Source organism: Oncorhynchus kisutch, linkage group LG6 (assembly GCF_002021735.2).
Source record: "Oncorhynchus kisutch isolate 150728-3 linkage group LG6, Okis_V2, whole genome shotgun sequence".
NCBI lineage: Eukaryota > Metazoa > Chordata > Actinopteri > Salmoniformes > Salmonidae > Oncorhynchus > Oncorhynchus kisutch.
In genome coordinates this window covers 16,569,604-16,597,374 of record NC_034179.2, presented here as the reverse complement: position 1 = coordinate 16,597,374, position 27,771 = coordinate 16,569,604, and the positions used below count along the sequence as shown (strand labels likewise).

General features: G+C 40.7%; 2 protein-coding genes across 2 annotated transcripts in view; both read left to right on the top strand.

Annotated features, from left to right (window-relative positions):
* The window catches only part of LOC109892411 (alpha-mannosidase 2-like), a 58,528-nt gene extending 50,783 nt beyond the window's left edge, over positions 1-7,745 (top strand). The window contains exons 18-22 of the mRNA XM_020484922.2: positions 840-981; positions 1,496-1,629; positions 2,778-2,969; positions 4,280-4,393; positions 5,447-7,745. Coding sequence (XP_020340511.1) covers positions 840-981; positions 1,496-1,629; positions 2,778-2,969; positions 4,280-4,393; positions 5,447-5,599 — 735 coding nt within the window. The 3' untranslated portion in view covers positions 5,600-7,745. The remainder of the gene's footprint in view (positions 1-839; positions 982-1,495; positions 1,630-2,777; positions 2,970-4,279; positions 4,394-5,446) is intronic.
* Positions 7,746-19,396: 11,651 nt separating this feature from the next.
* On the top strand, positions 19,397-27,334 carry LOC109892410 (solute carrier family 25 member 46-like). The gene is made up of 8 exons (XM_020484920.2): positions 19,397-19,920; positions 23,068-23,110; positions 24,483-24,540; positions 24,812-24,889; positions 25,025-25,125; positions 25,701-25,757; positions 26,004-26,061; positions 26,451-27,334. Exons 1-8 carry the CDS (start codon positions 19,671-19,673, stop codon positions 27,024-27,026), a joined length of 1,221 nt encoding a protein of 406 aa, XP_020340509.1. The 5' UTR covers positions 19,397-19,670; the 3' UTR covers positions 27,027-27,334.
* Positions 27,335-27,771: the final 437 nt, after the last annotated feature.

The following is a 27,771-nucleotide window of genomic DNA, read 5'->3' as shown; positions in this document are numbered from 1 at the left end:
ATACTAGCTATAGCCCAGAGCTCTGCAGTATACCAGCTACGGTCACACATTCCAACCCAAGAAATACTGTGTTTCTTGCTACTGAACTGGCTTGTGCTTGGTCAATTATGACATGATTAGCAATTAACTATGATAGAAATGGCTATTTTCTAGCATTAGCTTGACATTGGAACTAGCTGAATGGGGAAATATTAGCTGTCCAAGTTCCCAGAAGGGACTTCATTGACGTCTTCCATTTTGTGTCATGACATAAAGTTTTGAATTGAAAACAAAAGCTGAAACGATTTGAATTTGTTCGTGGGAGAATCTTCAGACAGATCAGTATTTGAGCGCCTTTGCCAATTAGATACGCTGCCATAGAGGCAGTCCCCCCCCCCCCCCCCTCAATCTCTATTTGCATGTTTTTGGCAGTCTGACCTTGATTTCAGGGATTAAGAGGGATTTACTGCCATCAGAGATGAAACGCAACTCAATGCTTAACGCAAATTAAAAACAACAACATACTTGAACAGCTTCCCGCAGCCATTGTAGTCAAAACAAACTGGTCGGCTTAATTAAGATAAAGATCCCACTCAACACACCTGTTCTCTGGTGATTCAGTATGCTTGGGGCCAGGAGTTTTTCCCCTACAAGAAAAATTCTGGGTCCTCGTTAAAGTCTAGGGCTCTGAGTTTTTCCTGGTCAGGTCACATGGTCAGGAAGTACTCCTGATGCTATGTCATGGCACTCTTGTTTCTCAAGTACCCGCATTGCGCGTCGAGGCTCATTGCACTTCAGTCCATAGCGTCACTGTATAAAGCGTGGGTATTGTGTAACCATGCTAGGTATGTTGTCTGCAGATACAGCCCAGAAGAACCATGGCCAAGCTTCCCCTTCAAGCCAACTTCTATCCCATGACCAGCATGGCCTACATCCAGGACCCCGGTACCAGACTGACCCTGCTCACTGCACAGTCTCTGGGCTCCGCCAGCCTTGTGAGTGGTGAGTGCAAGCCGGGGGATTTGTTTTCTGTTGTCTATTGGAAGGGCATCAGTACTTCAATTCTCCGGGAAAGATGACATCCCTGCTCGATTCTAAGCTTGCCATCTGTATACCAGTGGAGGCTGCTGAGGGGAGGACGGCTCATAATAATGTCTGGAAAGGAGCTAATGGAACGGCATCAAACACATAGAACCCACATGTTTGATGTATTTGATACCATTCCACTCATTCCACTCCAGCCATTAACACGAGCCAGTCCTCCCCAATTAAGTTGCACCAACCTCCTGTGGTGTATACAGTACATAATGCCATCAGCTATTTCGGCACCAGGATGTGAAAAGAGGGGGAGATACAGTACGACTCGATTTAAAATTTGTAAAGTTCAGTAAATGCTGTTTCTGGCCAAGCTTTAAAAGACATAACGTTCTGTACTTTGAGGAATTTCTCCTGTGACCAGAAGACAACGTGATATGGAAATATTTGTGAAGATAACTTTTGATCTTTTCCCCTCCAGGCCAGTTGGAGGTGATTATGGATCGTCGGCTGAACCAGGATGATAACCGCGGGCTGGGCCAGGGTGTCCTGGACAACAAAGTTACCCCCAGCACTTTTCGCCTGCTCCTGGAGAAGAGGGCCAAGACCGATGGGGTACTTTCAACAGGAGTTTGAGATTGAGTTTGTAATTCTACTGTAGTTTACTGATGTTCACTGACTTTTGAAGGTCAATAATGGAGACTTGATTAACACTAGAAAAGCCTTGGCTCGAGGGACCCCCCCCCTTTGAGCCAATGACTAGTTTTTTGGAGTATATGTATATAAATATATGCTATTGGAAAAAGTGTCCTTTGATTGTGTTTATTAAGGTCTTAAGTAACATTATAATACGAAATAACAATTATTTCAAATAACATAATGGCATTTTCATTAGGTTATGTTACTATTTTCGGCTATATGGAAAAAATCCATCACAAAGAAATCCATTAGAGTTTTGTTTTGGCAGGTCTTAAGAAACATTATATAAATAAGGAAATGTTTTTCAAAAGAACAGAATAACGTATTTTAAGTTGTATTACTAGTCTTTGCTTAGTAGGCTGAGCTATGCTGCTCATGTGGTAAACAAATGGAACAGCGGTTATTCTTGGAAAAAATGATACTTTGAAATAGAGCTCACCTCTTGAATTTCGAGAGTTATTTGACAAAAGTGTTTTAGAAACTTCAGAATCCACTCTTTCTGATACTAGATATAAATCAAAACATCTTACTTGCGTGTGACAAAATACTTTTTGGCGCTCCATTTCCCTGCCTCTGTGTCAATTCCATGCTGTGCCCATCTCTTCATCTACAATTTGTCAATTGATAATATTGTCACCCATCAGACTATTGTCAATTTAATCTTGTCTTTAGGCTAACTCTATTATTATATGTGTGAAATGAATTTAGAAATAGTTTTGGTGTAGTTTCAATGGGCCATCAGCTACACAGGCTTACTAACGGGGAATGAGGGCAGTGGGGAAAAATTACATGTTGACATAACATTTTGTTAGCGATATTAAGATTTGAACAATGACAGAGTGTTATATAGACTTATTTAGGAAAAGTCAAGGACGGGGGACATGACTTTAAAAATGGCAGAGTAAAAAAAAAAGACATTTGTTTTGCGTTCACATGACGCTCTCATCTTTTGTAGTGTTAAGACATTCGGGTTAAAACATGGTCATGTATTACTTTATGATCATTCGTCTCTTTTTCCCCAGAGCATTGTCCTAATATCCCTGGCTCTGCTTTGATATTTCTAGGGGGAGAAACCCTCACCCCTCAGCTACCCGTCTCTGCTGAGTCACGTGTCGTCGTTGTACCTGAACCACCCTCTGATCTCCATGGCCGTCAGCACGGAGGCACAGTCCCTGTCCTTGTCCGCCTTCACCCCGCTGGCCTCATCGCTGCCCTGTGACATCCACTTGGTCAATCTACGCAGCATACAGTCCAAGGTTAATGCTACGGAGTACTTCCTTACAACAAGCTTATGCTTTACATTGTTACTCGTATATCTGTGTCGTAAGGCTTTAATTACATTGTTACTCGTATATCTGTGTCGTAAGGCTTTAATTACATTGTTACTCGTATATCTGTGTCGTAAGGCTTTAATTACATTGCATTTACATGTTGTTTTGTAGTGATTTAATCATTGCTTTGTACTTGCATATCCATGGAGTTGAGACATGAACTGTTCCAATTATGTAGCTGAATCCTGAATAACTATGTAATAATATTTTAATACAACGTTGTTATTAGAGTAGTTACAGGGTTACTACACCAGAGCAACTTCATAGAAAGACTTACCACTGTGTTCTCATAGTCATGCTTTTTATTAAGAGCCGCCTTGGCTGTATTGATTTAAACCTACCTGGTTTCATCTCTTGTTCGTTAGGACAAAACACACACTCAATTAATGGAGGAGTGCAGAAACCTGAGAGGGTGTATTGAGGATAAAAACCTGGACTAATATAAGACATTTTCTCCATTAATTGTCCTTATATCATCTCTGTAAATACACTACATCTCTGTGTTGTACATCTTCTATAATCTCCTACTTTGTTGTCGCATGGCCCTTTAACTCTGATGATAGAGCTGTCTCTCATGTCAAAGATTGAGCTAATTGTTCCGCTGAGAAGGGGAATCTGCTGACCAATTTGCTCAACTATCGATTGTAAAGACACGCTCTGACATCCAATTTGACTCTGAGAACAAATCAAAAGAGGAGACGGTAGCGTGAAATGTGTTAGAGACGAGGGCTTTGTATGGATTTACACGAATACTCACATGATGACACCACTGCCGCTACTACCAGCCCACTTAGTATGCACTGTGGCATCTCTCCATTTACTCAGCCAGGGACTGTGGATGGAAAAGAAACACCATTTCTGGAGGGAGGATGAAATTTACTTGGACTTGTGCTATCAGCTAGTAAACTACAGTAGTTACCCTGTTTTAGAGTCAGACCTGGGTTTAAATACGATTTGAAATCTTTGAAATACCTTAAGCCTTTGCTCTCGCCTTCCTAGAGGTCCAGATAGAAGTGTTTGCAGTGTTGAAACTACTCTATTGGTCCATTAAGCCAGTCAATTTTTGAATAGTATGTGAACCCAGGTCTGTTTCAGAATCAGCTCCTCGAACATGGCTGTGGAAATGCAGCTGACCTGTGAAAGGATGGTCTCTATAATTGCTCCAGTGTTGAGGCTGGGGGGGGCGACACTTGGGGTCTTTGTGGGGACTAAATCATTTGTCACTGGTCCTACAGGAGGACGGGGGTGGTCCGTCGGACGAGGCAGCTTTGATTCTGCACAGAAAAGGCTTTGACTGCGCCTTCTCCAATAGGAACACAGGGCTACTGTGTGCCACCACGCAGGGGAAGGTAAACCTGCCACACACATGCCGACATGCTGACACACACACAGGAGCACACAGGCACAGGCATAAACACACAGAGAGACACCCGTGCATGCATGCACACAAACATGCACATGCACACCAAAATGAAAGAGATATACTGAATTTTTTTTTACAACATTTGAAGTGTTTCATGAGCTGAAATGAAAGATCCCAGAAATTTTCCATATGCAGATAAATAATTTCTCTCAAATGTTGTGCACAAATCTGTTTACATCCCTGTTTACATCCCTGTTAGTCATTTCTCCTTTGTCAAGATAATCTGTCCATCTGACAGGTGTGGCATTTCAAGAAGCTGATTAAACAGCATGATCATTACAGAGGTGCACCTTGTGCTGAGGACAATAAAAGGCCACTCTAAAATGTGACGTTTTGTCACACAACACAATGCCACAATGTCTCAAGTTTTGAGGGAGCGTGCAATTGGCATGCTAACTGCAGGAATGTCCACCACTGTTGCCAGAGAATTGAATGTTCATTTCTCTACAATAAGCCGCCTCTAACGTCGTTTTAGAGAATTTGTCAGTACGTCCAATCAACCTCACAATCGCAGATCACATGTAACCAATCCAGCCCAGGACCTCCACATCCGGCTTCTTCACCTGAAGGATCGTCTGAGGCCAGCCACTCAGACAGCTGATGAAACTGAGGAGTATTTCTGTCTGTAATAAAGCCCTTTTGAAAAACTCATTCTGATTGGTAGGGCCTGGCTCCCCAGTGGGTGGGCCTATGCCAATTCATGTGAAAACCATAGATTAGGGCCTAGGTAATTTATGTCAATGAACTGATTTCCTAATATGAACTGTAACACAGTGAAACCTTAGAAATGTTTTGCATGTTGCATTTATATTTTTTCTCAGTATACTCAAGCCTATTAATATCTTCTAAAATAGTAGGATATTTCATCATGATCAAAGCCGGCGTTAAATACTTTTATTAAACATCAACTCCTTTTATAATGGGTTCTCTATTCCAACATGCGAATATAACGTTCATGTTTGGTTTGGTTCTCTCACAGATCCACACGGAGAAGCTGTTTTCAGAACTGAGATTCCAGAGCATCATCCCCGTATCCCTGACTCTGATGCATACGACTGAGGGAGGGTCGAGCAAAGAGGAAATCAGACTGAAACCAATGGAGATCAGCACATACCGCGTACAGCTGACATGACAGCTGGCCAGAGAGCCTAGTGCCTAGTCTGCCATGGCACATGCCCAAAATCTGGCCTCTGTTCCTGTGCCGAAAAACATTGTCAGCGAGGCTATGCAGAAGCCTAGGGACATAGTACATCCTTGGAACAGACGGAAGGAGGGAAAGAGGAAGAGAGAAAGAAGGAGAGAGGGAGGAGGATTAGGAAGGAGGGAGGAGGGGAAGAAAGGAGAGAGGCAGGAGGAGAAGGAAATGGAACTTGATTAAGCTTCATTTTAAAAGTGCAGTATGATATTGTTTGAATCCAGTATCCCTAGTTATCCTGCAGTTTCAGGTTCTGTATGTGTTGTGAACGTTTGTGTTGCAATTTCACTTGAACTCACTCTACTGAGAAGACCACAGGTCCACATTTCCTTTTCCACTAATATGATTTTGTACAATGTGATTCCTTGTCTTGTTTTACCGAGGTATGGTTTCAATCATAGTGAATAGTGCGTCATGTCTTTGGCATGCCGGAAAAAAGATTTGAACGAAAACTGATTCTAAATATATATTTTTTTATATGTTTCATTGCAAGTGAGATGCAGTTTTTATTTTTCCAAAGAGCAAAAATGTGCCTTATTTCTCAATTTCATAATGAGCCCAATGTATATATGTTGTTCCCCTTGGAGAAAAATGTACGTTAGAATTTACTATCAATGCGAAATTACTGCAGCAAATAGTTGTTATATAATTGACATGTGACATCGCATTCATTGATATAGGTCTGTTATTGTGACCTTCATATCCATATTGTTGTGAATTCTCTCGTTTTTGTTGTTTTACACAGCTATACCACTCTTGGTACAGCGCAGCAGTCAGTCAGATGTTTTGATCAAGAAATGTTCAAAGGTGTATCAATAATAAAGCCTTTTAATCAGTTGCAGTTGCAGGAAAACGGCACCGCGGGTTGACTTGGAATGTCCACACTGTGTTGAGGTGTTACTGTGAAAACAGACACACGCTGTTCCTCTCTGGGAAAATGTCCTAATTGGATGTTGGTGAAAAAAACACACCTGTAGCGTTAACTTTCAAAGCCTGTTTCCCAGATATGGAAAAACCCAGGTTCTGCATTAGAAAGCACTTTCAATGGAAATTTGGCATCGAACATGCTTTTTAGTCCAGGACTAGGCTTAATCTGTGTCCGGGAAACCGCCACTCAGCGTGGTTTATTATAATCTGCAATTGATTGAATTGGGGCCTACAGCCTAGATATCAAACTATGCAACTGATCCAACTCACCATTGATACTGTATATGCAGCAATCCCCTCTTTTCTCCTCATGGATCTGAATGAGTTGAATCCTCTAAATCTACAATAGTTAGTCATTACATTCTTGAGACACATTTTGTTACTATGGCCAAAAGCGTATGACTGCTTGCTTAAGCGCATGCCAAAGGTCACAAATCCTGTCATATTTGCGCAACTATTTTTGTTTTGTTCCGTTCTTGCCTGTGATCTTGGCTAACAGATGGAATGCCTTAAACTGGTACCTGGACTGAGCCATTTTCAAATCCCCTTCAACATGTTGCCACGGGGTTTTTAATGAATGCTTTCAACACATTTGTGAAGTTCCAAGGAGATGGAAATGTTCCCTTACATTTCCTGGGGTGTTTTTAGGTGAGTGTATCTTATGTGTGATACAGAAGAATGCCTAGTTATTCTGGTGGTCAGATAATTGCACCTTCACTGTCATGGTAAGGAATTAGAATTCTTGGGACATTGGTTGCAATTTTTTTTAAATGTCTATTTGTAAATGAATGTGGAAATGGTTGTTCCGTAATGTTTGAATGGGAATGGGAATGTCAAAGCTAGTTTAATAGTTCTATCACATCTCATTAAATTATGGGGGGAAATGTATTATCTCCTTTATGAGTGACAAAAGTCCATTTCAAGACAGAAGATGGTCTAGGAGGATTTGAAATGAAAAGCATATTTGAGAAACAATACACTTTACTTGGTATAGAATTGTAATTGTTCTATTGTCTGTCTTTGAATCTCAGCATTAGGGTATGGTGTTATGCGCTAATCTCTTTCTACCAATGTTGCTTGTTGAGAGTAAAATGTTGTCATTGTTTATCTTTCTGTAAATGTCATATAATGGAGAATAAAAAATAATAAAATCCAAGTTAGTTTTGTCGATTAAATAAACTGCATAAAACCATTTGCACTTGTTGTATGCAAGACAATATTTCCCCCAAAAAAGGAACTCAGTCCGGCTTTCAACTTAATCTTAACAGCTGTAATAGTAGGCTGCACAAGGTGCAATTTCAAAATTGGATAGTGCATCATCAGTGTTCCTCTTGTCATGCCAGTCATTGCACAGTCATAAAGTTGAAATTGGGAAGTTTACATACACTTAGGTTGGAGTCATTAAAACTTGTTTTTCAACCACTCCACACACTTTTTAACAAACTGTAGGTTTGGCAAGTCGGTTAGGACATCTACTTTGTGCATGACACAAGTAATTTTTCCAACAATTGTTTCAGACAGATTATTTAACTTATAATTCACTGTATCACAATTCCAGTGGGTCAGAAGTTTACATACACTATGTTTACTGTGCCTTTAAACAGCTTGGAAAATTCACGAAAATGATGTCAATGCTTCAGAAGCTTCTGATAGGCTAACTGACATAATTTGAGTCAATTGGAGATGTATTTGGATGTATTTCAAGGCCTATCTTCAAGCTCAGTGCCTCTGCTTGACATCATGGGAAAATCAAAAGAAATCAGCCAAGACCTCAGATTTTTTTTTTTGACCTCCACAAGTCTGGTTTATCCTTGGGAGCAATTTCCAAATGCCTGAAGGTACCACGTTCATCTGTACAAAGAATAGTATGCAAGTATAAACACCATGGGACCACGCAGCCGTCATACCGCATCTGTCTCCTAGAAATGAACGTACTTTGGTGGGAAACGTGCAAATCAATCCCAGAACAATCCCAGAACAATCCCAGAACAATCCCAGAACAACAACAAATGACCTTGTGAAGATGCTGGAGGAAACAGGTACAAAAGTATCTATATCCACAGTAAAACTAGTCCTATATCGACATAACCTGGAAGGCCACTCAGCAAGGAAGAAGCCACTGCTCCAAAATCGCCATAAAAAAAACAAGGACTACAGTTTGCAACTGCACATGGGGACAAAGATCACACTTTTTGGATAAAAGTCCTCTGGTCTGATAAAACAAAAATAGAACTGTTTGGCCGTAATGACCATCGTTATGTTTAGAGGAAAAAGGGGGTGGCAGCATCATGTTGTGGGGATGCTTTGCTGCAGGAGGGCCTGTGCACTTCACAAAATAGATTGCATCATGGGGAAGGAAAATTATGAAGATATATTGAAGCAAAAGCTCAAGACATCAGTCAGGAAGTTAAAGCTTGGTTGCAAATGGGTCTTCCAAATGGACAATGACCCCAAGCATACTTCCAAAGTTGTGGCAAAATGGCTTAAGGACAACAAAGTCAAGGTATTGGAGTGGCCATCACAAAGCCGTGACCTAAATCATATAGAACATTTGTGGGCAGAACTGAAAAAGCGTGTACGAGCAAGGAGGCCTACCAACCTGACTCAGTTACACCAGCTCTGTCAGGAGGAATGGGCCAAAATTCACCCAACTTATTGTGGGAAGCTTGTGGAAGGCTACCCGAAACATTTGACCAAGTTAAACTATTTAAAGGCAACACTACCAAATACTAATTGACTGTATGTAAACTTCTGACCCACTGGGAATGTGATGAAAGAAACAAAAGCTGAAATAAATCATTCTCTCTACTATTATTCTGACATTTCACATCCTTCAAATAAAGTGGTGATCCTAACTAACCTAAGACAGGGAATTTTTACTAGGATTAAATGTCAGGAATTGTGAAAAACAAGGTTTAAATGTATTTGGCTACAGTGTATGTAAACATTCGACTTCAACTGTATGTATGTAAACACATCGCTCCGGCTGCATGATTGTTCCTAAAAGTATTCATGTTTATTTTATACCAGTTTCAAGTCATAAAGACTTGCTTAGTCATCCAAATCAACGTAATTTAAAAAAAATCTATTCATTCTTAAATTAATGTATTTAATTTTTAACATCTATTTTAAATTCGGGGTGGACTGTACTGTAGGACTAATGGTTCTGGTTCTGCAAAGTCTTGCTTGCTTTGCCTTCAGATGTTTATGAGTCTCTGCATCAACCCAAAGACAGAGCAGGATGGGTTTCTAGACATATTATGGGCTGGTAACCCAGACCAAGATTAAGCGAAGTTCTGGACTGAAAATCACTTTCACTGGAGATTCTAAATTGAGCATGTTTTTGTAGTTTAGGCTTCATCTGGGTGTCTCAAAAACTGGCCCATATATAATCTACACACTAAATTAACTTGTCTCTCTCTCTCTCTCTTTTCATTTCTTTCATTATCACTAAAAGTACTGTATGTCATCCTCTTTTCCAGGAAGGGATGCATCCGAGGGGTTGTTGGCCATGGCAAACGGCAATCCATGTAAATCATGGAGAAAAGGAGTGGGAAACCAAGCAAACATTGAAATGAGCAAAAATATCTATTTTAGTCTTGGTAATTCATTTTTCAACATCTTTAGATATTAGGCCTATATGACTCTACGTTGCAGACATTACAGTTTAAAGTAAGAGTATGTTCCAACAGCTTGGGTTAGCCATTATATTTACACTAAAAGTCTAATCTAAAGCAGTAATTCCCTATCCTGGTCTGCAGTTTGTCAGGGTTTTCACTGAGTTTGGTGTCATCTGTTCATTCGCTAGCTGGCACCGACGCCTGGCAGCTGCGCTACAGTGCTGTTCAGGCTTTGGTGTAAGTATGCTGAGGGCTCAGCGGAGCCGTGTTGCAGGAAGGGCTAAGGAATGTGGCCTGGATCGCTCTGCAGGAACACCTGAGCCAAGAAACAGACCAGAGAGTCCGAGACGCCCCCAGAGTTCTAGAGGTACTAAATTGTACATACTGAGTGTGTGTTTTCCTGGTCATGTCACATGGTCAAGAAGTACTCTGGGCCTAATCTCAAATGTCAACTTACTCTCAAATAAAAGAGATGTCTGACTTTTCATATCCAACCGATGTGTTGTCACAACAACTGCCTTTCCCTTTACAAAGCATTGGCTAATTCACAAACAGATCTGGTTACCAGATTAGAGCTGAATCAAGTCATTAGGAAAGTCCTAATTTGTCACAGTCTGTAGTATGGCAGATTCTGGAAACAAATATATAGCCTACACTGTCATGGTGTTGCACTAATAAAAAGTTTAAATATTGAGGAACAAGACTACAATAGACAGCTCAAACCAACCAGTCGTCTTTTTACAGCTCGTCTCTCAACAGGAAGAGGTGGTGTTACACCTGGGACTGCTGGCTGACATCGTTTTATACGCAGTACCAACTGGGAAGACAATGCCAGGGCACCTGGTACATGTCATACTCCTGACAGTCTGCCTGAGCCTACAGCACAACACAGATTACATGGGGAAAGCATCAGGATGTAGCTACGGGATATTCAAACATTAAACACCTGCACAGATGGCATGATGCCCTTATATTAGTCTCCTCGATAAGTCATGTGTTATTATGGCACAGTGCAACGCTACAGATGTGAACTTCAGTGAACTTCAATACACTTTGCTGATGTTAAGGTTAAACTAATCATAAACCAAATACATTTTTGGGATAGAATTCATATTATTCCACTTAGTAGACACCTATCCAAAGCAACTGACAGTCCAGTTAGTGTATACCTTTTTCGTATGTATGTGAATCCATGACCTTGGTGCACTCGTACAAACTGATCACATGACCAAAGTAAATATTTGAGGTTTGTTACAATTGTCATGGAACTCTTACTGGTGCTGAATCAATTTGAAAAGGTCCCAGTCCACAAATAATCTTCCCTGGATGTAGCATGAAGTGCACTGAGACCAGTATGTTAGGATATGGTTGTTAGCATGACTCACACTGAGACAAAGCTAAAAGAGAAACAGAAGTTTACAGACGTCTTTTAATGTTTTTCAACAACAACACAATTTACACCCATTAGTTGCACGTACGTGCACACACACCCAAAAACACATGTATTTTTCTTCAATGCGGTTTGAAATTGAGGTCCGTTTCTTTGAGTAGAAAAAACAATTAGTCATGTTAAAAACATAATAAATGACTATGTTTATTTTATACATATAGTACAATGCCTTTAAAAAAATCATGAAGATGGAATGTGCTTCTTTGGTATCCGCTCATGTTTCCAGAGATGTGAAAGAAGAAGAGATAACCCAGCCAAAAGATTCCAATACTATTTACAAGATGCTTTTATCCAAAACGACCTACAGTCATGTGTATCGGCGGCCCCCAGATTTGAACCCACAACCCTGGTGGTGTAAGGGCCATGCTCTACCAACTGAGCCTTACAGGATCACTATGAAGTTGTAAAGGTGAACGACACATAATACAATTCAAGTTCTTGCCGTTTTACAAGTAGGCTAATCTGTAAACTTGGTACATAGGTTATTTTTCCACACACATTGATATGTACTAAAAAGGAACCAAGATCTGTCCCCTCTGATTCAGAGGGGTCGGGTTAAATGTGGAAGACACATTTTGGTTGAATGCATTCTGTTGTGCAACTGACTAGGTATCCTCTTCCCAGTCTACCTTGAGCATTTTCAAATTGGGCTTTGGAGACATATCAGTACAGACCCAGTGCAATACTGGCTCTCCCAGGTAAAAGAAGGCAGGAATCTGTTCTGTATATACCGAGGCATTGTCCAATGACATCAGAAGGGAATCCAGGGAATCTAAAGAGAAAACACAGTGTTTGTCTTGATTTACTCAAAAACAATATGTGTTAATAGCTAAGACATAACCATATTATTCATAATCATTTTAATTACCAAGGCCCTAAATATTTCTTGACCATGTAAATAACTCAGGGCTTGGTCCAATCATTACAGTACAAAGTGCACTCTCTTTCCAAGTTGACCAAAATAACAGCTATGCCCATTAGGGTTTATAATAGGCACTATTAAGGCCTCGTTGATAACCCACAATTTAGAATTTTGCCATGGCACAAACCAAGCAAGAGCAGCTCTGTACAGGCCAGAGGAAGCTCAATGTGGACTCCCTCTCCCATGCATTTCAGTCCAGCTCTGTGCTGTTGAGGGAACATCTGATTACTTTGAGGTGTACAGCAGGGTTGGGGTCAATTCCGTTTCAATTCCAGTCCATTTAGAAAGCAAAAGAAATTCCCATTCCAAATGTTCCTAATTGAAAAGCATTGGAGAATTGGAATTTCAGTGTATACTTTCTGAATCAACTGTACTTTAAATGAAATTGACCCCAAACCGAGCGTCCAGTGAAATAGCCACACATATTAGATTTTGTCACCATCTGCTGGGCATTCTGTGAACAGGAGAAGAAAACGGCTGGGGATGGAAAGCGGGACATTGACAGCAGAATTATGATCATATGGGCACGTTTTAAAATGTTTTGCAACGGGAAATGAACATATGCCCTAGTGGTGCGCAGGTCAGCTGTTTGTTCACCCGCAACCGCCGCAATTGCTAACAACCCATGCGCATCTGAGGCCCGCACCCAACCCTAACCAGCTTCAGGCTACATACAGTAAGAGACAGCATTACTCGTTTTTGGTAGAGGGTTCAGTGTTTTTTGTTGTTGCCTAATTTAAATATGTTTTGTTTATCATTTCTAACATTTTGGTAGGTTATTTCGAGAGTTTGGGACTATAAAGGTTCTATCTGCATTTTTGTCAAAAATGAGTTATTGACATAGCCTTGTTCTGTTCAATGGTTTCTACCAATATAGTACTCTAAATAACCCAATACATGTTGATAAGTTCAAAAGAATACAATATAAAAATCGCTGACACCATTTAAACCAATGATTGTTCGGGTCTTTAAAGCCAATTATCTCAGAATCATATTTTTGCAGAGAACCTTATAGCCCCAAGCTCTCGATTTGTTAGTCAACTGTGTGTAATTAGATACATGTAACTTCTCTTCTGTCATTATATGTTGCCCTAGAATACCAAATAAATCCTTGCTCACCAAAATGTCATAAATCAATAGAATTAATGCACTATATATATAAAACTATGTGGACACTCCTTCAAATTAGTGGATTCGGCAATTTCAGCCACACCCATTGCTGACAAAATGGAGCACACAGCCATGCAAGCTCCATAGACAAACATTGGCAGTAGAACTGAAGAGCTCAGTGACAATAAACGTGGTACCGTCATAGGATGCCACCTTTTCCAAGCCAATTTGCCAATTTTCTGACAAGCTAGAGCTGCCCGGTCAACTGTAAGTGCTGTTATTGTGAAGTGGAAATGTCTAGGAGAAAAAAGAAGAAAAAAATACTTACGAAGTGGTAAGTCACACAAGCTCACAGAATGGGACTTCACAGAACCCGACCGTCAAGTGCTGAAGCGCACAGCAAGTAAAAATCGTCTGTCCTCGGTCGCAACACTCACTACCAAGTTCCAAACTGCCTCTGGAAGCAACTTCAGCACAAGTACTGTTCATTAGGTGCTTCATGAAATGGGTTTCCATAGCCGAGCAGCAGCACAGAAGCCTAAGTTCACCATGCGCAATACCAAGCGTCGGCTGAAGTGGTGTAAAGCTCGCCACCATTGGACTCTGGAGCAGTGGAAACATGTTCTGTGAAGTGATGAATCATGCTTCACCATCTGGCAGTCTGATGGACAAATCTGGGTTTGGCAGATGCCAGGAGAATGCTACCATAGTGCCAACTGTAAGTTTGGTGGAGGAAGAATAAGGGTCTGGGGCTGTTTTTCATGGTTCAGGCTAGGCCCCTTTGTTCCAGTGAAGGAAAATCTTAACACTACAGCATACAATGACATTCTAGACGTTTCTGTGCTTACAACTTTTTGGCAAAAGTTTGGGGAAGGCCCTTTCCTGTTTCATCATGACAATGCCCCGTGCACAAAGCGAGGTCCATACAGAAATGGTTTGTCGAGAACGGTGTGGAAGAACTTTACTGGCCTGCACAGAACCCTGACCTCAACCCCATCAAACACCTTTGGGATTAATTGGAATGCCAACTGTGAAGCAGGCCTAATCGCCCAACATCAGTGCCCGAACTCACTAATGCTCTTTTGGCTGAATGGAAGCAAGTCCCCGCAGCAATGTTACAACTTCTAGTGGAAAGTCTTCCCAAAAGAGTGGAGGCTGTTATAGCAGCAAAGGGGTGAACAACTCCATATTAATGCCCATGATTTTGGAATGAGATGTTCGATGAGCAGGTGTCCACATACTTTTGGTCATGTAGTGTACTTCAATCTTGTTGACATTGTAAAGATGTATCTGTCATCTCTACTTCTTTTGCAGTACCAGGAGGTACCAGTGAGAAAATACAATACAAAAAAAAGAAAAATCAGGGGAAAGATTTTTTTCAGTTTGACCGATTGTAAGGAAAGAGAGCTGTGAAAATGACCCAACATGTTCCTTATAATATTTCAGCTAGGCTTGGATGCATATTTTATGTGTTTGAAATATCAGCTTTTATGAGGCTGATAAAAAAAATTTTGTTTAACTAGGCAAGTCAGTTAAGAACAAATTCTTGTTTTACAATGGCGGCCAACAAACATAACAATGACAAAAATAGAACAACATACAATACATGTAAGTACCTGATGACAGACACAAGAAAGCACATTAGCACATGTTAATGTCTGTATATTCTTGATTCATCTGTTAGCATGGAAATAACAGGGCATTACTGTGACCGTAACATTGCAAGCTAATTCACTCCTTCTTACAGCAATAACACAAAAGCACATCCTAGTTTGCCCCCAATATATAACAGGTATCGTACACACATATACAGTGCATTCGGAAAGTATTCAGACCCCTTGACCTTTTCCACATTTTGTTAGTTAAAGCCTTATTCTAAAATTGATTATTAAAAAAATCTTCATCAAAAATCCTTGTCAATCCCCGCACAATACCCCATTTTGACAAAGCAAAAATAGTTTTATTATTTTTGTAACATTTTTTTATAAAAAAAATTCTGCAGAAATATTACATTTACATAAGTATTCAGACTCTTTACTTAGTACTTGTTGAAGCACCTTTGGCACCGATTACAGCCTCAAATTTTCTGGGGTATTTTCCAAGCTTGGCACACTTATATTTGGGGAGCTTCTGCCATTCTTCTCTGCAGATCCTCTCAAGCTCTGTCAGGTTGGATGGGTAGCATTGCAGCACAGCTATTTTCAGGTCTCTCCAGAGATGTACGATTGGGTTCAAGTCCGGGCTCTGTCTGGGCCACTCAAGGACATTCAGAATTGGTCCTGAAGCGACTACTGCGTTTTCTGTGAACCTTCGTCCCAGTCTGAGGTCCTGAGCGCTCTGGAGCATCCCAACAGCACGATCTTGCCACCATCTTGCTTCGCCGTAAACCTTGTTTAGAGAAAGGATATCTCAGTTTCAAGGTCACAGCTTAGAGAGAAGAAGCCTCGTGAGGTATTGATCTGTCACATGCATGACCCAGTATTGGTCGGTCACATGAATGAAGCAAACGTTAATGATGAATTAATTATGAATGAATAAGCTATATAACTGCAAGTATAACTTGTCTGTATATAAGGGAACTAACAGGACTGCCCCGATAGAGCTCCTGACATACAGTGGGGCAAAAAAGTATTTAGTCAGCCACCAATTGTGCAAGTTCTCCCACTCAAAAAGATGAGAGAGGCCTGTAATTTTCATCATAGGTATTTCACTTCAAATATGACAGACAAAATGAGAAAATAAAATCCAGAAAGTCACATTGTAGGATTTTTAATGAATTTATTTGCAAATTATGGTGGAAAATAAGTATTTGGTCACCTACAAACAAGCAAGATTTCTGGCTCTCACAGACCTGTAACTTCTTCTTTAAGAGGCTCCTCTGTCCTCCACTTGTTACCTGTATTAATGGCACCTGTTTGAACTTGTTATCAGTATAAAAGACACCTGTCCACAACCTCAAACAGTCACACTCCAAACTCCATTATGGCCAAGACCAAAGAGCTGTCAAAGGACACCAGAAACAAAATTGTAGACCTGCACCAGGCTGGGAAGACTGAATCCGCAATAGGTAAGCAGCTTGGTTTGAAGAAATCAACTGTGGGAGCAATTATTAGGAAATGGAAGACATACAAGACCACTGATAATCTCCCTCGATCTGGGGCTCCATGCAAGATCTCACCCCGTGGGGTCAAAATGATCACAAGAACGGTGAGCAAAAATCCCAGAACCACACGGGGGGACCTAGTGAATGACCTGCAGAGAGCTGGGACCAAAGTAACAAAGCCTACCATCAGTAACACACTACGCCGCCAGGGACTCAAATCCTGCAGTACCAGATGTGTCGCCCTGCTTAAGCCAGTACATGTCCAGGCCCGTCTGAAGTTTTCTAGAGAGCATTTGGATGATCCAGAAGAAGATTGGGAGAATGTCATATGGTCAGATGAAACCAAAATATAACTTTTTGGTAAAAACTCAACTCGTCGTGTTTGGAGAACAAAGAATGCTGAGTTGCATCCAAAGAACACCATACCTACTGTGAAGCATGGGGGTGGAAACATCATGCTTTGGGGCTGTTTTCTGCAAAGGGACTAGGACGACTGATCCGTGTAAAGGAAAGAATGAATGGGGCCATGTATCGTGAGATTTTGAGTGAAAACCTCCTTACATCAGCAAGGGCATTGAAGATCAAACATGGCTGGGTCTTTCAGCATGACAATGATCCCAAACACACCATCCGGGCTACGAAGGAGTGGATTCGTAAGAAGCATTTCAAGGTCCTGGAGTGGCCTAGCCAGTCTCCAGATGTCAACCCCATAGAAAATCTTTGGAGGGAGTTGAAAGTCCGTGTTGCCCAGCAACAGCCCCAAAACAGCATTGCTCTAGAGGAGATCTGCATGGAGGAATGGGCCAAAATACCAGCAACAGTGTGTGAAAACCTTGTGAAGACATACAGAAAACATTTGGCCTCTGTCATTGCCAACAAAGGATATATAACCAAGTATTGAGATAAACTTTTGTTATTGACCAAATACTTATTTTCCACCATAATTTGCAAATAAATTCATTACAAATCCTACAATGTGATTTTCTGGATTTTTTTTCTCATTTTGTCTTTCATAGTTGAAGTGTACCTATGATGAAAATTACAGGCCTCTCTCGTCTTTTTAAGTGGGAGAACTTGCACAATTGGTGGCTGACTAAATATTGTTTTGCCCCACTCTATGTTCACTATGGTGCATCAAGTTTTTTGGAACCTCTCTAGCAAGCTGATAATAAACAATTATTAATTTAAGATTGACTTCGAGTGTCCATGTGTTGTATTTCCACAACAAATATAAAATGATCACGTTGGCAGCTTTCATAATTGTATAGACACCTGTTTCCCTCGCCTCCATTTAACATCTATGGATTGTTCACCCTCATCTCTTGCACACCAGTCTCGTTTGTTTGCTGTTTCCATGGACGCACTGCGGCTAGGTCAAATAAGTACACAAAGAAACAACATGTCCCACAATGCAGTTTGGATGCGGAAGAGGAGGAAACAACTTCCAGTTGATCGGCATTAGCGTCACGGCAGCAGCGTTAGTGTCCCGGGAGCAGCATTAAGACTTTCGGTTTTCTGATTTTGTCTTCAAAATAAAAGTACAACGCTATATGTATGATCCAAAATGAATTAAAAAATGCAACTTTCCATAGGGCATAATGCTAAAATAATGTTACAAAATTATAACTACATTGGAGAAATATCTAAACTAAAGATAATTACTACTTTATATAAGATTATATTATAAGGTGGAGCACATTGAGAAATGGCTGGAGCTTAATTAACTGAATGTAAAGAAAATAATATTCTAGAGACCCTACTGATCTTGCACTGGAATCTATACATGGTGTAATTTCTTGGATGACTGTGGTCTACCCAGTAGCCATTTCTACTCCACCCATTCCATTGGTCCAAATGCAGGGCTCCCAAGTGGCACAGGATTCTAAGGCACTGTAACTCAGTGCAAGAGGCATCACTACAGTCCCTGGTTCAATTCCAGGCTGAATCACATCTGTCTGTGAATGTGAGTCCCATAGGGAACCACACAACTAGCATTGTCCAGGGTAAATACAAATGTGTTCTTAACTGACTTCCTAGTTAAATAAAATGTTAATAATGCACTGTAGGCCTATAAATGACATATTGTCTTATATAGAAAAATGTTTCTATGTGCCGATGTAAAAGTGTTGTTGGGAATACTCAGTAGCGTTTGTAGAATCTATATGTGGTGTCATTTCATGAGGCTTTGAGTAATGCAGAGTGTTGCTGGCCTTTTCCATTCCATTGGCCACAATATGAATCACTGTATATGAAATACTCTGTATTATTGAGAGCCCCATGAAATGACACCATATATACATTCTACAGACCCTATTGAGTAACCCCTACAACACCTTTACTGTGGCACCCAGAATAGATTTAGCTGTATAAGCCAATATGTATTCCATATCCTGTGATTCACATTGTGGCCTTTCATTTGACCTTGGAACATGTTTTAAAACCGACATTTAATGCAAACGTCACTTAAATATAAATAAATAAGATTCACTGTTAATGTTTAGCTAATTATATTTCATATATCATTAATAAATACAGGTTATTGATACGGTTCTACTATTACATGGGGAACTTTTATTTTGACAAACTTCAAAATTCCATGACCAGGATGTACCTTTTTAGTGTTTCTGACGAGCCGCTGATATGATCAGCTGACAGTTCATTCGTGTTGTTATTGTGCTCGCTATCTAGCGTATCTAACGAAGTAATTTAGGGTGGCTAGCTTGCTAGCGGTCGAAATTGGTGTTATACTGTGGTTCATTTGAATTTTCAATGTGTTTCTTGTAGATTTAAAAAGTGGTATAGTTATACATATTTATTTGACTAACGTTAGTCGTAATTTCAAAGGAGCTGTCACTCCTATTTAGCTCTCGTGCAGGATGACTTCTCGGCGACCGGACAATTTTGATGGTTTAGGTTACAGAGGTATTGAGGATCCTGCTTACAGTGGGGGCTACAGTGGAAGGTCATTTAACAATTCTTCTAGTGTGGACCTGCAGAATTGGGTAACAACACCGCCAGATATTCCAGGTAGCCGAAATTTACATTTTGGTGAACGCACGCCCCAATTTGAGGCGGCCCCTGCAGCACCTGGTGCTGAAGATACTCTGCCCACAGCTCCTCCATCCGGTAGGGGACATCATTTCAGCAACGCTGACCATTTTCATTCACAACAATGACTACGACACGAAATCGTCACTGTGTCATGAGTGTTTGAATGCGAAATCACTCAACTTTCAACTAGCTAGCTAGCTAGTCCTGAGAATAGTAGAGTCAGTGTCAACAATCTGGACTTTACATTACCGACAGTAACTTATGCGACATACTTAAACTTTAGCGTAACGTTACGTGTCTTGGTACCACAAAAATACGTTTAACTTTCTTTGACTTCGCCCTGAAATCAGCGTTTACAATCAGTTACCATTCATATAAATGATTCCTGTGCAGGATAGGGATTCAATGACATTAATGTACAAAAACACTGAAGAGAGCACAAACTACTGTAGGCCTAGCCTAGATCTCTGTTTTTAAACTGTTTTATGAGGCACTGTTCTTGATTGCATGTACTATTGCGCTGATAGAATCCAACCAACTCATATCCAAACAAGTCCAGAATTACCTACAAGAAGTAAAACATGCAATATTGACAGGACTGCCTTTCAAAGCATCAATGATGAAATAACAGAAACAGAAACTTGGCATTTGAGCAGACCTACCACCATGTTTGGGTTCAGACAATACCCTACAGATAGAGAGGGAGTGTAGTGTAGACCTACAGTAGGAGTATTTCTCAAGTAGGCGGATGAGTCATACTGTATATTATAAAGTAGCTTTCCTGGTTATTTGCGCTTTTAGGTGCATTTGTGAACATTGATTGATGTCCATCACACTACAGAGTAAATCCACTTGAATTAAATCCCTTTTTGACAACATTCCTTTTTTGATTCAAAACTTTCCATTGATGTTTGCCCGTGGAAGAAGTGGTCAGATAGGGACTTTTTGGAAATTAATGCCAAAACATTAATGAGATAAACATGCTCAAAATTGACACATTTTGCATACCATACCATGAGACATCCATGTCTTCTTCAATGGAAAATATAAACAGTTGAGTTTGATGTCATTTAAAAGCTTACAAACAGTTTTGTCAAAAACCTTAAACCATTAACATCAATGATCTAACAATGCGTAAATTAAAAACATTTTCATGTTCGCTTAGACCCTATTTCACATCATGAGGTTTTTCTGTTGTGCCCACCATCGGTTGAGACACAAGATGCTCTTCCAGTGATGAAGACATGGATGGATTACCAACAACGATGAGACAGCCTAAAGGGAGGAGGAAAATAACCTGTCCCTCAACAAAACAAAAGAGCTGATTGTGGACTACAGGAGACAGCAGAGAGAGCACTCCCCCATCCACATCAACAAGTCTGCAATGGATTGGGTCAACGTCAACAGTGAAGAGGCAACTCCGGGATGCTGGCCTTCTAGGCAGAGTTCCTCTTTCCAGTGTCCGTGTTCTTTTGCCTATCTTTTTATATATTTTTTCATCCCTTTTTCATGGTATCCAATTGGTAGTAGTTACAGTCTTGTCTCATCGCTTGAACTCCCGCACAGACTCGGGAGAGGCGAAGATTGAGAGCAATGCGTCCTCCGAAACACAACCCAACCAAGCCGCACTGCTTCTTGACACAATGCCCATCCAACCCAGAAGCCAGCCGCACCAATGTGTGAGGAAACACCGTATACCTGGCGACCTGGTCAGCGTGCACTGCGCCCGACCCGCCACAAGAGTCGCTAGTGCGCGATGAGACAAGGATATCCCTGCCGGCCAAACCCTCCCTAACCCGGACAACTCTGGGCCAATTGTGCGCCGCCCCATGGGCCTCCCGGTTGCGACAGAGCCTGGGTACGAACCCAGAATCTTTAGTGGCACAGCTAGCACTGCGATGCAATGCCTTAGACCACTGCGCCACTCGGGAGGCCTTAATCTTTCTTTTCTTTTTAATGGCCAGTCTGAGATATGGCTTTTTCTTTGCACCTCTGCCTAGAAGGCCAGCATCCCGGAGTCGCCTCTTCACTGTTGACGTTGAGACTGTTGTTTTGCAGGTACTATTTACTGAAGCTGCCAGTTGAGGACTTGTGAGGTGTCTGTTTCTCCATCTAGACACTCTAATGTACTTGTCCTCTTGCTCAGTTGTGCAACGGGGCCACTCACTCCTCTGTCTATTCTGGTTAGCGCCAGTTTGCTGTGTTCTGTGAAGGGAGTAGTACACAGCGTTGTACCAGATCTTCAGTTTCTTGTCAATTACTCGCCTTCATTTCTCAGAAGAAGAATAGACTGACGAGTTTCAGAAGAAAGGTCTTTGTTTCTGGCCATGTTGAGCCTGTAATCGAACCCTCACGAGTTAAAGAAGAAAGGTCTTTGTTTCTGGCCATTTTGAGTCTGTAATTGAACCCACAAATGCTGATGCTCCAGATACTCAACTAGTCTAAAGAAGGCCAGTTCTATTGCTTCTTTAATCAGAACAACAGTTTTCAGCTGTGCTAATATAATTGCAGAAGGGTTTTCTAATAATCAGTTAGCCTTTTAAAATGATAAACTTGGATTAGCTAACACAACGTGCCATTGGAACACAGGAGTGATGGTTGCTGATAATGGGCCTATGTAGATATTACATAAATATTACATCTGCCGTTTCCAGCTACAGTAGTCATTTAAAACATTAACAATGTCTACACTGTATTTATGATCAATTTGATGTTATTTTATTGGACAAAAAATGTGCTTTTCTTTCAAAAAGAAGGACATTTCTAAGTGACCCCAAACTTTTGAAAAGTAGTATGTGTATATTTATATCATCCAGTCTCTAACATTGCTCGTTCTGTTATTTCCGATAATTTTGTGTGTATTGTTTTTTATTTTATTGCTAAGTATTACTGCACTGTTGGAGCTAGAAACCTGCAAATCTGTGTACACGACTAATAACATTTGAGGCGGGTTTGTGTGTCTTGGTGACTTTACACCTCCGACTAATACGTGTGCTTCCCCCAGTGAGGCTGTGACCCTTGCAGTATACTTGATGCTCTGCTTGTTTGTTGACAATAAACACAATTCGAAGAGTCTAATTTCTCAGCTACTTAGCCTATGATGCTCAAAATATTGAGTGACTTGCATGACTATGACTTATTTATGTTTAACAATAAATAAGGGTTTCCATTAAATGTTGCTGTTAGATATTCATTCACATGTATATGTTCTTTCTCTTTCAGAGCAGTTGAACAGATTTGCTGGATTTGGAATCGGGCTTGCAAGGTAATTGGATGTTTCAGTAATTCAGTGGTAGTTTAGTAGTAAAGAGATGACTATGATCCATCTTGACTTCTAAAGGAAGGTAAACATTTACATTAAACAAACCATTTCCATCATTAAACATTATATATACAGTCAAAGTGTTTGGGAAAAGGAAAGCAGTAAGCCAATACAGTGCATTCGGAAAGTATTCAGACCGCTTGTCTGTCTAAACTACTGGCACACAGTTGTGGCACACACAACTACTCGGACACCCATGCATACCCCACAAGACATGCTACAAGAGGTCCCTTCACAGTCCCCAAGTCCAGAACAGACTATGGGAGGCACACAGTACTACATAGAGCAATGACTACATGGAACTGATGCAAGCAGTAAAATTATATTTAAAAGAACAGATTAAAAAAACACCTTATGGAAAAGTGAAGCAACACAAACATTGGCCTAGACACATACATGCATACACACACACACACACACACACACACACACACACACACACACACACACACACACACACACACACACACACACACACACACACACACACACACACACGATAACATACACACTATACATACACATGGATTTAGTACTGTAGATATGTGTTAGTGGTGGAGTAGGGGCCTGAGGGTACACAGTGTGCTGTGAAATCTGTGAATGTATTGTAATGGTTTTTTAAATTGTATAACTGCCTTAACTCTGCTGGACCCCAGGAAGGGTAGATGCTGCTTTGGCAGCAGCTAATGGGGATCCATAATAAATACAAATACAAATGTACAGTGCCTTCAGAAATGATTCATAACCCTCAACTTATTCCACAATTTGATTTGTTACAGCCTGAATTCAAAATGGATGTGAAAACAATCGGATTTAATCCATCTACACACATTATGCCATAATCACAAATTAAAAACATGTTTTTAGAAATGTTTGCTAATTTATTGAAAATCAAATACAGAAATATCACGTTTACAGAGTGAAAAGAAGAGAACCTGTACAGAATTGGTTAGTATTGTGGAGTAACTACAATGTTGTTGATCTATCCTTAATTTTTTCCTATCACAGCCATTAAACGCTGTGACTGTTATAAAGTCAACATGGTCCTCATAGTGAAATCCCTGAGCGGTTTCCTTCCTCTCTGGCAACTGAGTTAGTAAAAGAAGCCTGCATCTTTGTAGTGACTGAGTGTTTTGATACACCATCCAAAGTGTATTTAATAAATTCACCATGTTCAAAGGGATATTCAATGTCTGCTGAATCTCAATTGAATCCATTTTAAAATCAGGTCGTAACACAACAAAATGTGTAAAAAGTCTAAGGGTGTGAATACTTTCTGAAGGCACTGTGTTCACACCATGTCTTCTTCTTCCAGTCTCTTTACTGAAAATGTCCTGGCTCACCCTTGCATTGTGTTTCGTCGTCAGTGCCAGGTAAGCCTATGGTCAGCCATGCAGTATATGCCACAATTCACATGTTCAGAGTCTGTATGTGTCCCATCCTTAGGCTTTGGTGTACTCTGTTGACTCAAATCTTTCTACAATACAGTAAATAAATCTTCATGGGTGTATCACAGTTGCCCATTATAATGCTACTTAAGGTTTCACCTCCAGTGAGCTTGAAGTAAGTATTTAATGAACTAAGTTGAAGTAAGTAGTAATAATAAATAAATAATTCCTAATTCTGTTTGTTTGTGGCTTCCAGGTCAATTATCACGCCAGATGCTACCATCTGTCCCCATTGACTGCTATCAGTGTGATGTATAATGTCACCAAGAGTCAGGTAGTAAATGCTTTTCACAAACCCAAAACCCAACATTCACAAATAGGCCTAACAAATATCACCACAAAACATTTTCAAAAGATGTGGATTTTGGGCTAACATGTCGGTATATTTTTGTGAATTGTCTGCTTGCAGGGTCCTAAGGCCTTATGGAAAGGAATGGGCAGCACCTTTGTGGTACAGGGAGTCACATTGGGAACAGAAGGCATCATAAGTGAATGCACTCCACTACCACGGTATGCATTTACTGTTGGAGGATATTTGAGACAAGAAAACTAGCCAATGGGAATATTGCTTATATTAGTCATTGCCTTTAGTCCTCGCCTGATCGCCCACCATATCTTTGACAAGACTTCGACAAACAAAAATAAAATGTTTGTATTGCTGTTGATAAAAATCGAGCACAACATCAATAGCAAGTCATCCTTTTAAATGGCGTTAGGTGTCAAACTTCCACTCACAATGTGGCCTCTAGCCACTACCAGAACATGCTGGAGGTAGGTGATTATACTCAAGAGAGGCCATATCTATCAGCTCCCAAGGGTTCCAGTGAGATGATCACAAAGTTCCAGTACCAAAATCGAAGACCACTAACAGCTTTAAATGAATGGGGAAAAAACGTCATGAAACAAACTATAGAGTATACTTCAAAAATAAGTGTTCAAACAATACAATAACTAGTTTAAACCAACCTTTTTTTATTCTTAAAAATCAGAATTATGTTAAATCACCTTGTTTGAAATAAATGAACGCTGTTACTTACCTGGTACCTTGGATAGAGGACTGACTATGCTTGTTTGTTTGTTCTCAGAGAACTCTCCCACAAATGGAACCCCAAGCAAGTTATTGGGCATTTGGTTCTGAAAGGGTAATAACATTTATTCTCTTTCCTAAATAATGAATGGTTTTTATACTGTAACTTACAAGAAACAGTATGGTAAGTGATAATTTAATTGCATAACTATAGAGTGCATATTCATATGTATAAAAAAGTGTGCAGGGTAATAGAGGGACTTTACATTTAGTAGATGCTGTTATCAGATGCTGCTGATATCTTTATTTCAGTAGAATGCTTTGATCTTATGACCAGTTATTGTGTATCTCCTTTTTACAGTTTGACCTGTGTAGTTGCCATGCCATTTTACTCAGCAAGCCTCATTGAAACTGTGCAGGTGAGTGTGTCCATACTTCATACTTACTGTATATGGATGATGATCCCTTTGTGGTCTGTTGTATTTTGGCTGTCCTTATCTTGTCCATCTGTATCTTCTATAACTCCCCTTCACTTTCTAACTGACTTTGGGTGAGTTTCCCAACAACATAAACATAATCTTGAGTGTGAAGATCATCGTCCGTCCATTGTCTAATAAAGATAAATATGACTTCATGTATTTGCGAAACTCAACCTTTTATCAGTATCAAAGAATCAGTAAATGTATCCATTCCTTTACAGAGCTGGTCTTTTCAATCCAAACACACATGCAGAGATCATTTCAGATCATTCTGTATTTACCATGAATTATGCACCACACCCATAGTGTCCCTTTTTGTGTGTCCCCAGAGTGAGATCATCCGGGACAACCCTGGCATCCTGGACTGTGTGAAGGAGGGTGTGGGCCGGGTCATGGGAATGGGCGTCCCCCACAGCAAGCGCCTGCTGCCCCTATGGGGTCTCATGCTCCCCACCGTGCTCCACGGGGTCCTCCACTATGTGGTGAGCTCCACCGTGCAGAGGCTGGTTCTCTTCCTCCTGCGCCGGAAGAGTCCGGCCAAGCAGCCCGTGGACGGCTCGGAGACGGTCCAGACCATGCTGGATGCTTACTTCCCAGAACTCATGGCTAGTTTTGTGGCCAGTCTGTGTGCCGATGTCCTCCTCTATCCGCTGGAGATGGTGATGCACAGGCTCCACATCCAGGGCACGCGCACCATCATCGACAACACAGACCTGGGCTTTGAGGTCCTGCCCATCAACACGCAGTATGAAGGCATCCGGGACTGTGTAAATGTGATCCGGCGAGAGGAGGGAGCCCTGGGATTCTACAAAGGCTTCGGCTCCATCGTGGTGCAGTACTCGCTACACGCCACCGTGCTGCAGATCACCAAGGTGATCTATTCCACCTTGTTGCAAAACTCCTAAAGAAAAACAATGCAAAATATTCCTAAATGTTAGTTTGACTTGGTGGTTGCCCCTTTGAAACCCTGTTTTGTTTTTCATGCCAGTCTGGGTTGTGCTCATTCTGGAAAATGTTGTCATTTTTGAAAAAACTAAAATACCAAAAGATGGCTTGATTATTTTTTCTGTCCAGAAGCACATTTCGAGTGTTTTGCCGAGAATGGTGTCCCTAATTGTCAGCACTTCCACTGTGTCACAAAGCACTGAATAATAATATGTACTATGATACATGGAATCAATAAATATCCCCAATGGTCATAGAAGGAAATACACTTAACTTGCATCTGTCAAACTAACTCACCCTGGCGTCATTTATGTGAATTATCAGTCAGTAGTCTTCTCTGCAAATCACACGTTTTTTTCTGGTGTATCTCATCTGAAAGGATCTAATTTCTACATTGTATGAATGTGACAATTTGTTGCTTTTGTGTTTGTTAGCACTAGCAGAGGATGGGTTGTGCCAATTTATCCAGAAATGTATGTACAGAAAGTCTTTCAATTATTATTTGCTTTAAGAGTGACATTGTATGTTTGTAGGTATCAGTAGCGGTGCGTGGGTAAAATCACTGGAGAAGCCAGAAAAAATCCATATTACAACCTATGTGTTGCTATGTAAGCTGTTAGTTCATATGCCTTGCGACAGTGATATATAGGCCTAAAGGCCGAGACAAGAAGACACAGTGGCAGAATAAATTCTGGGTAAGTCTCT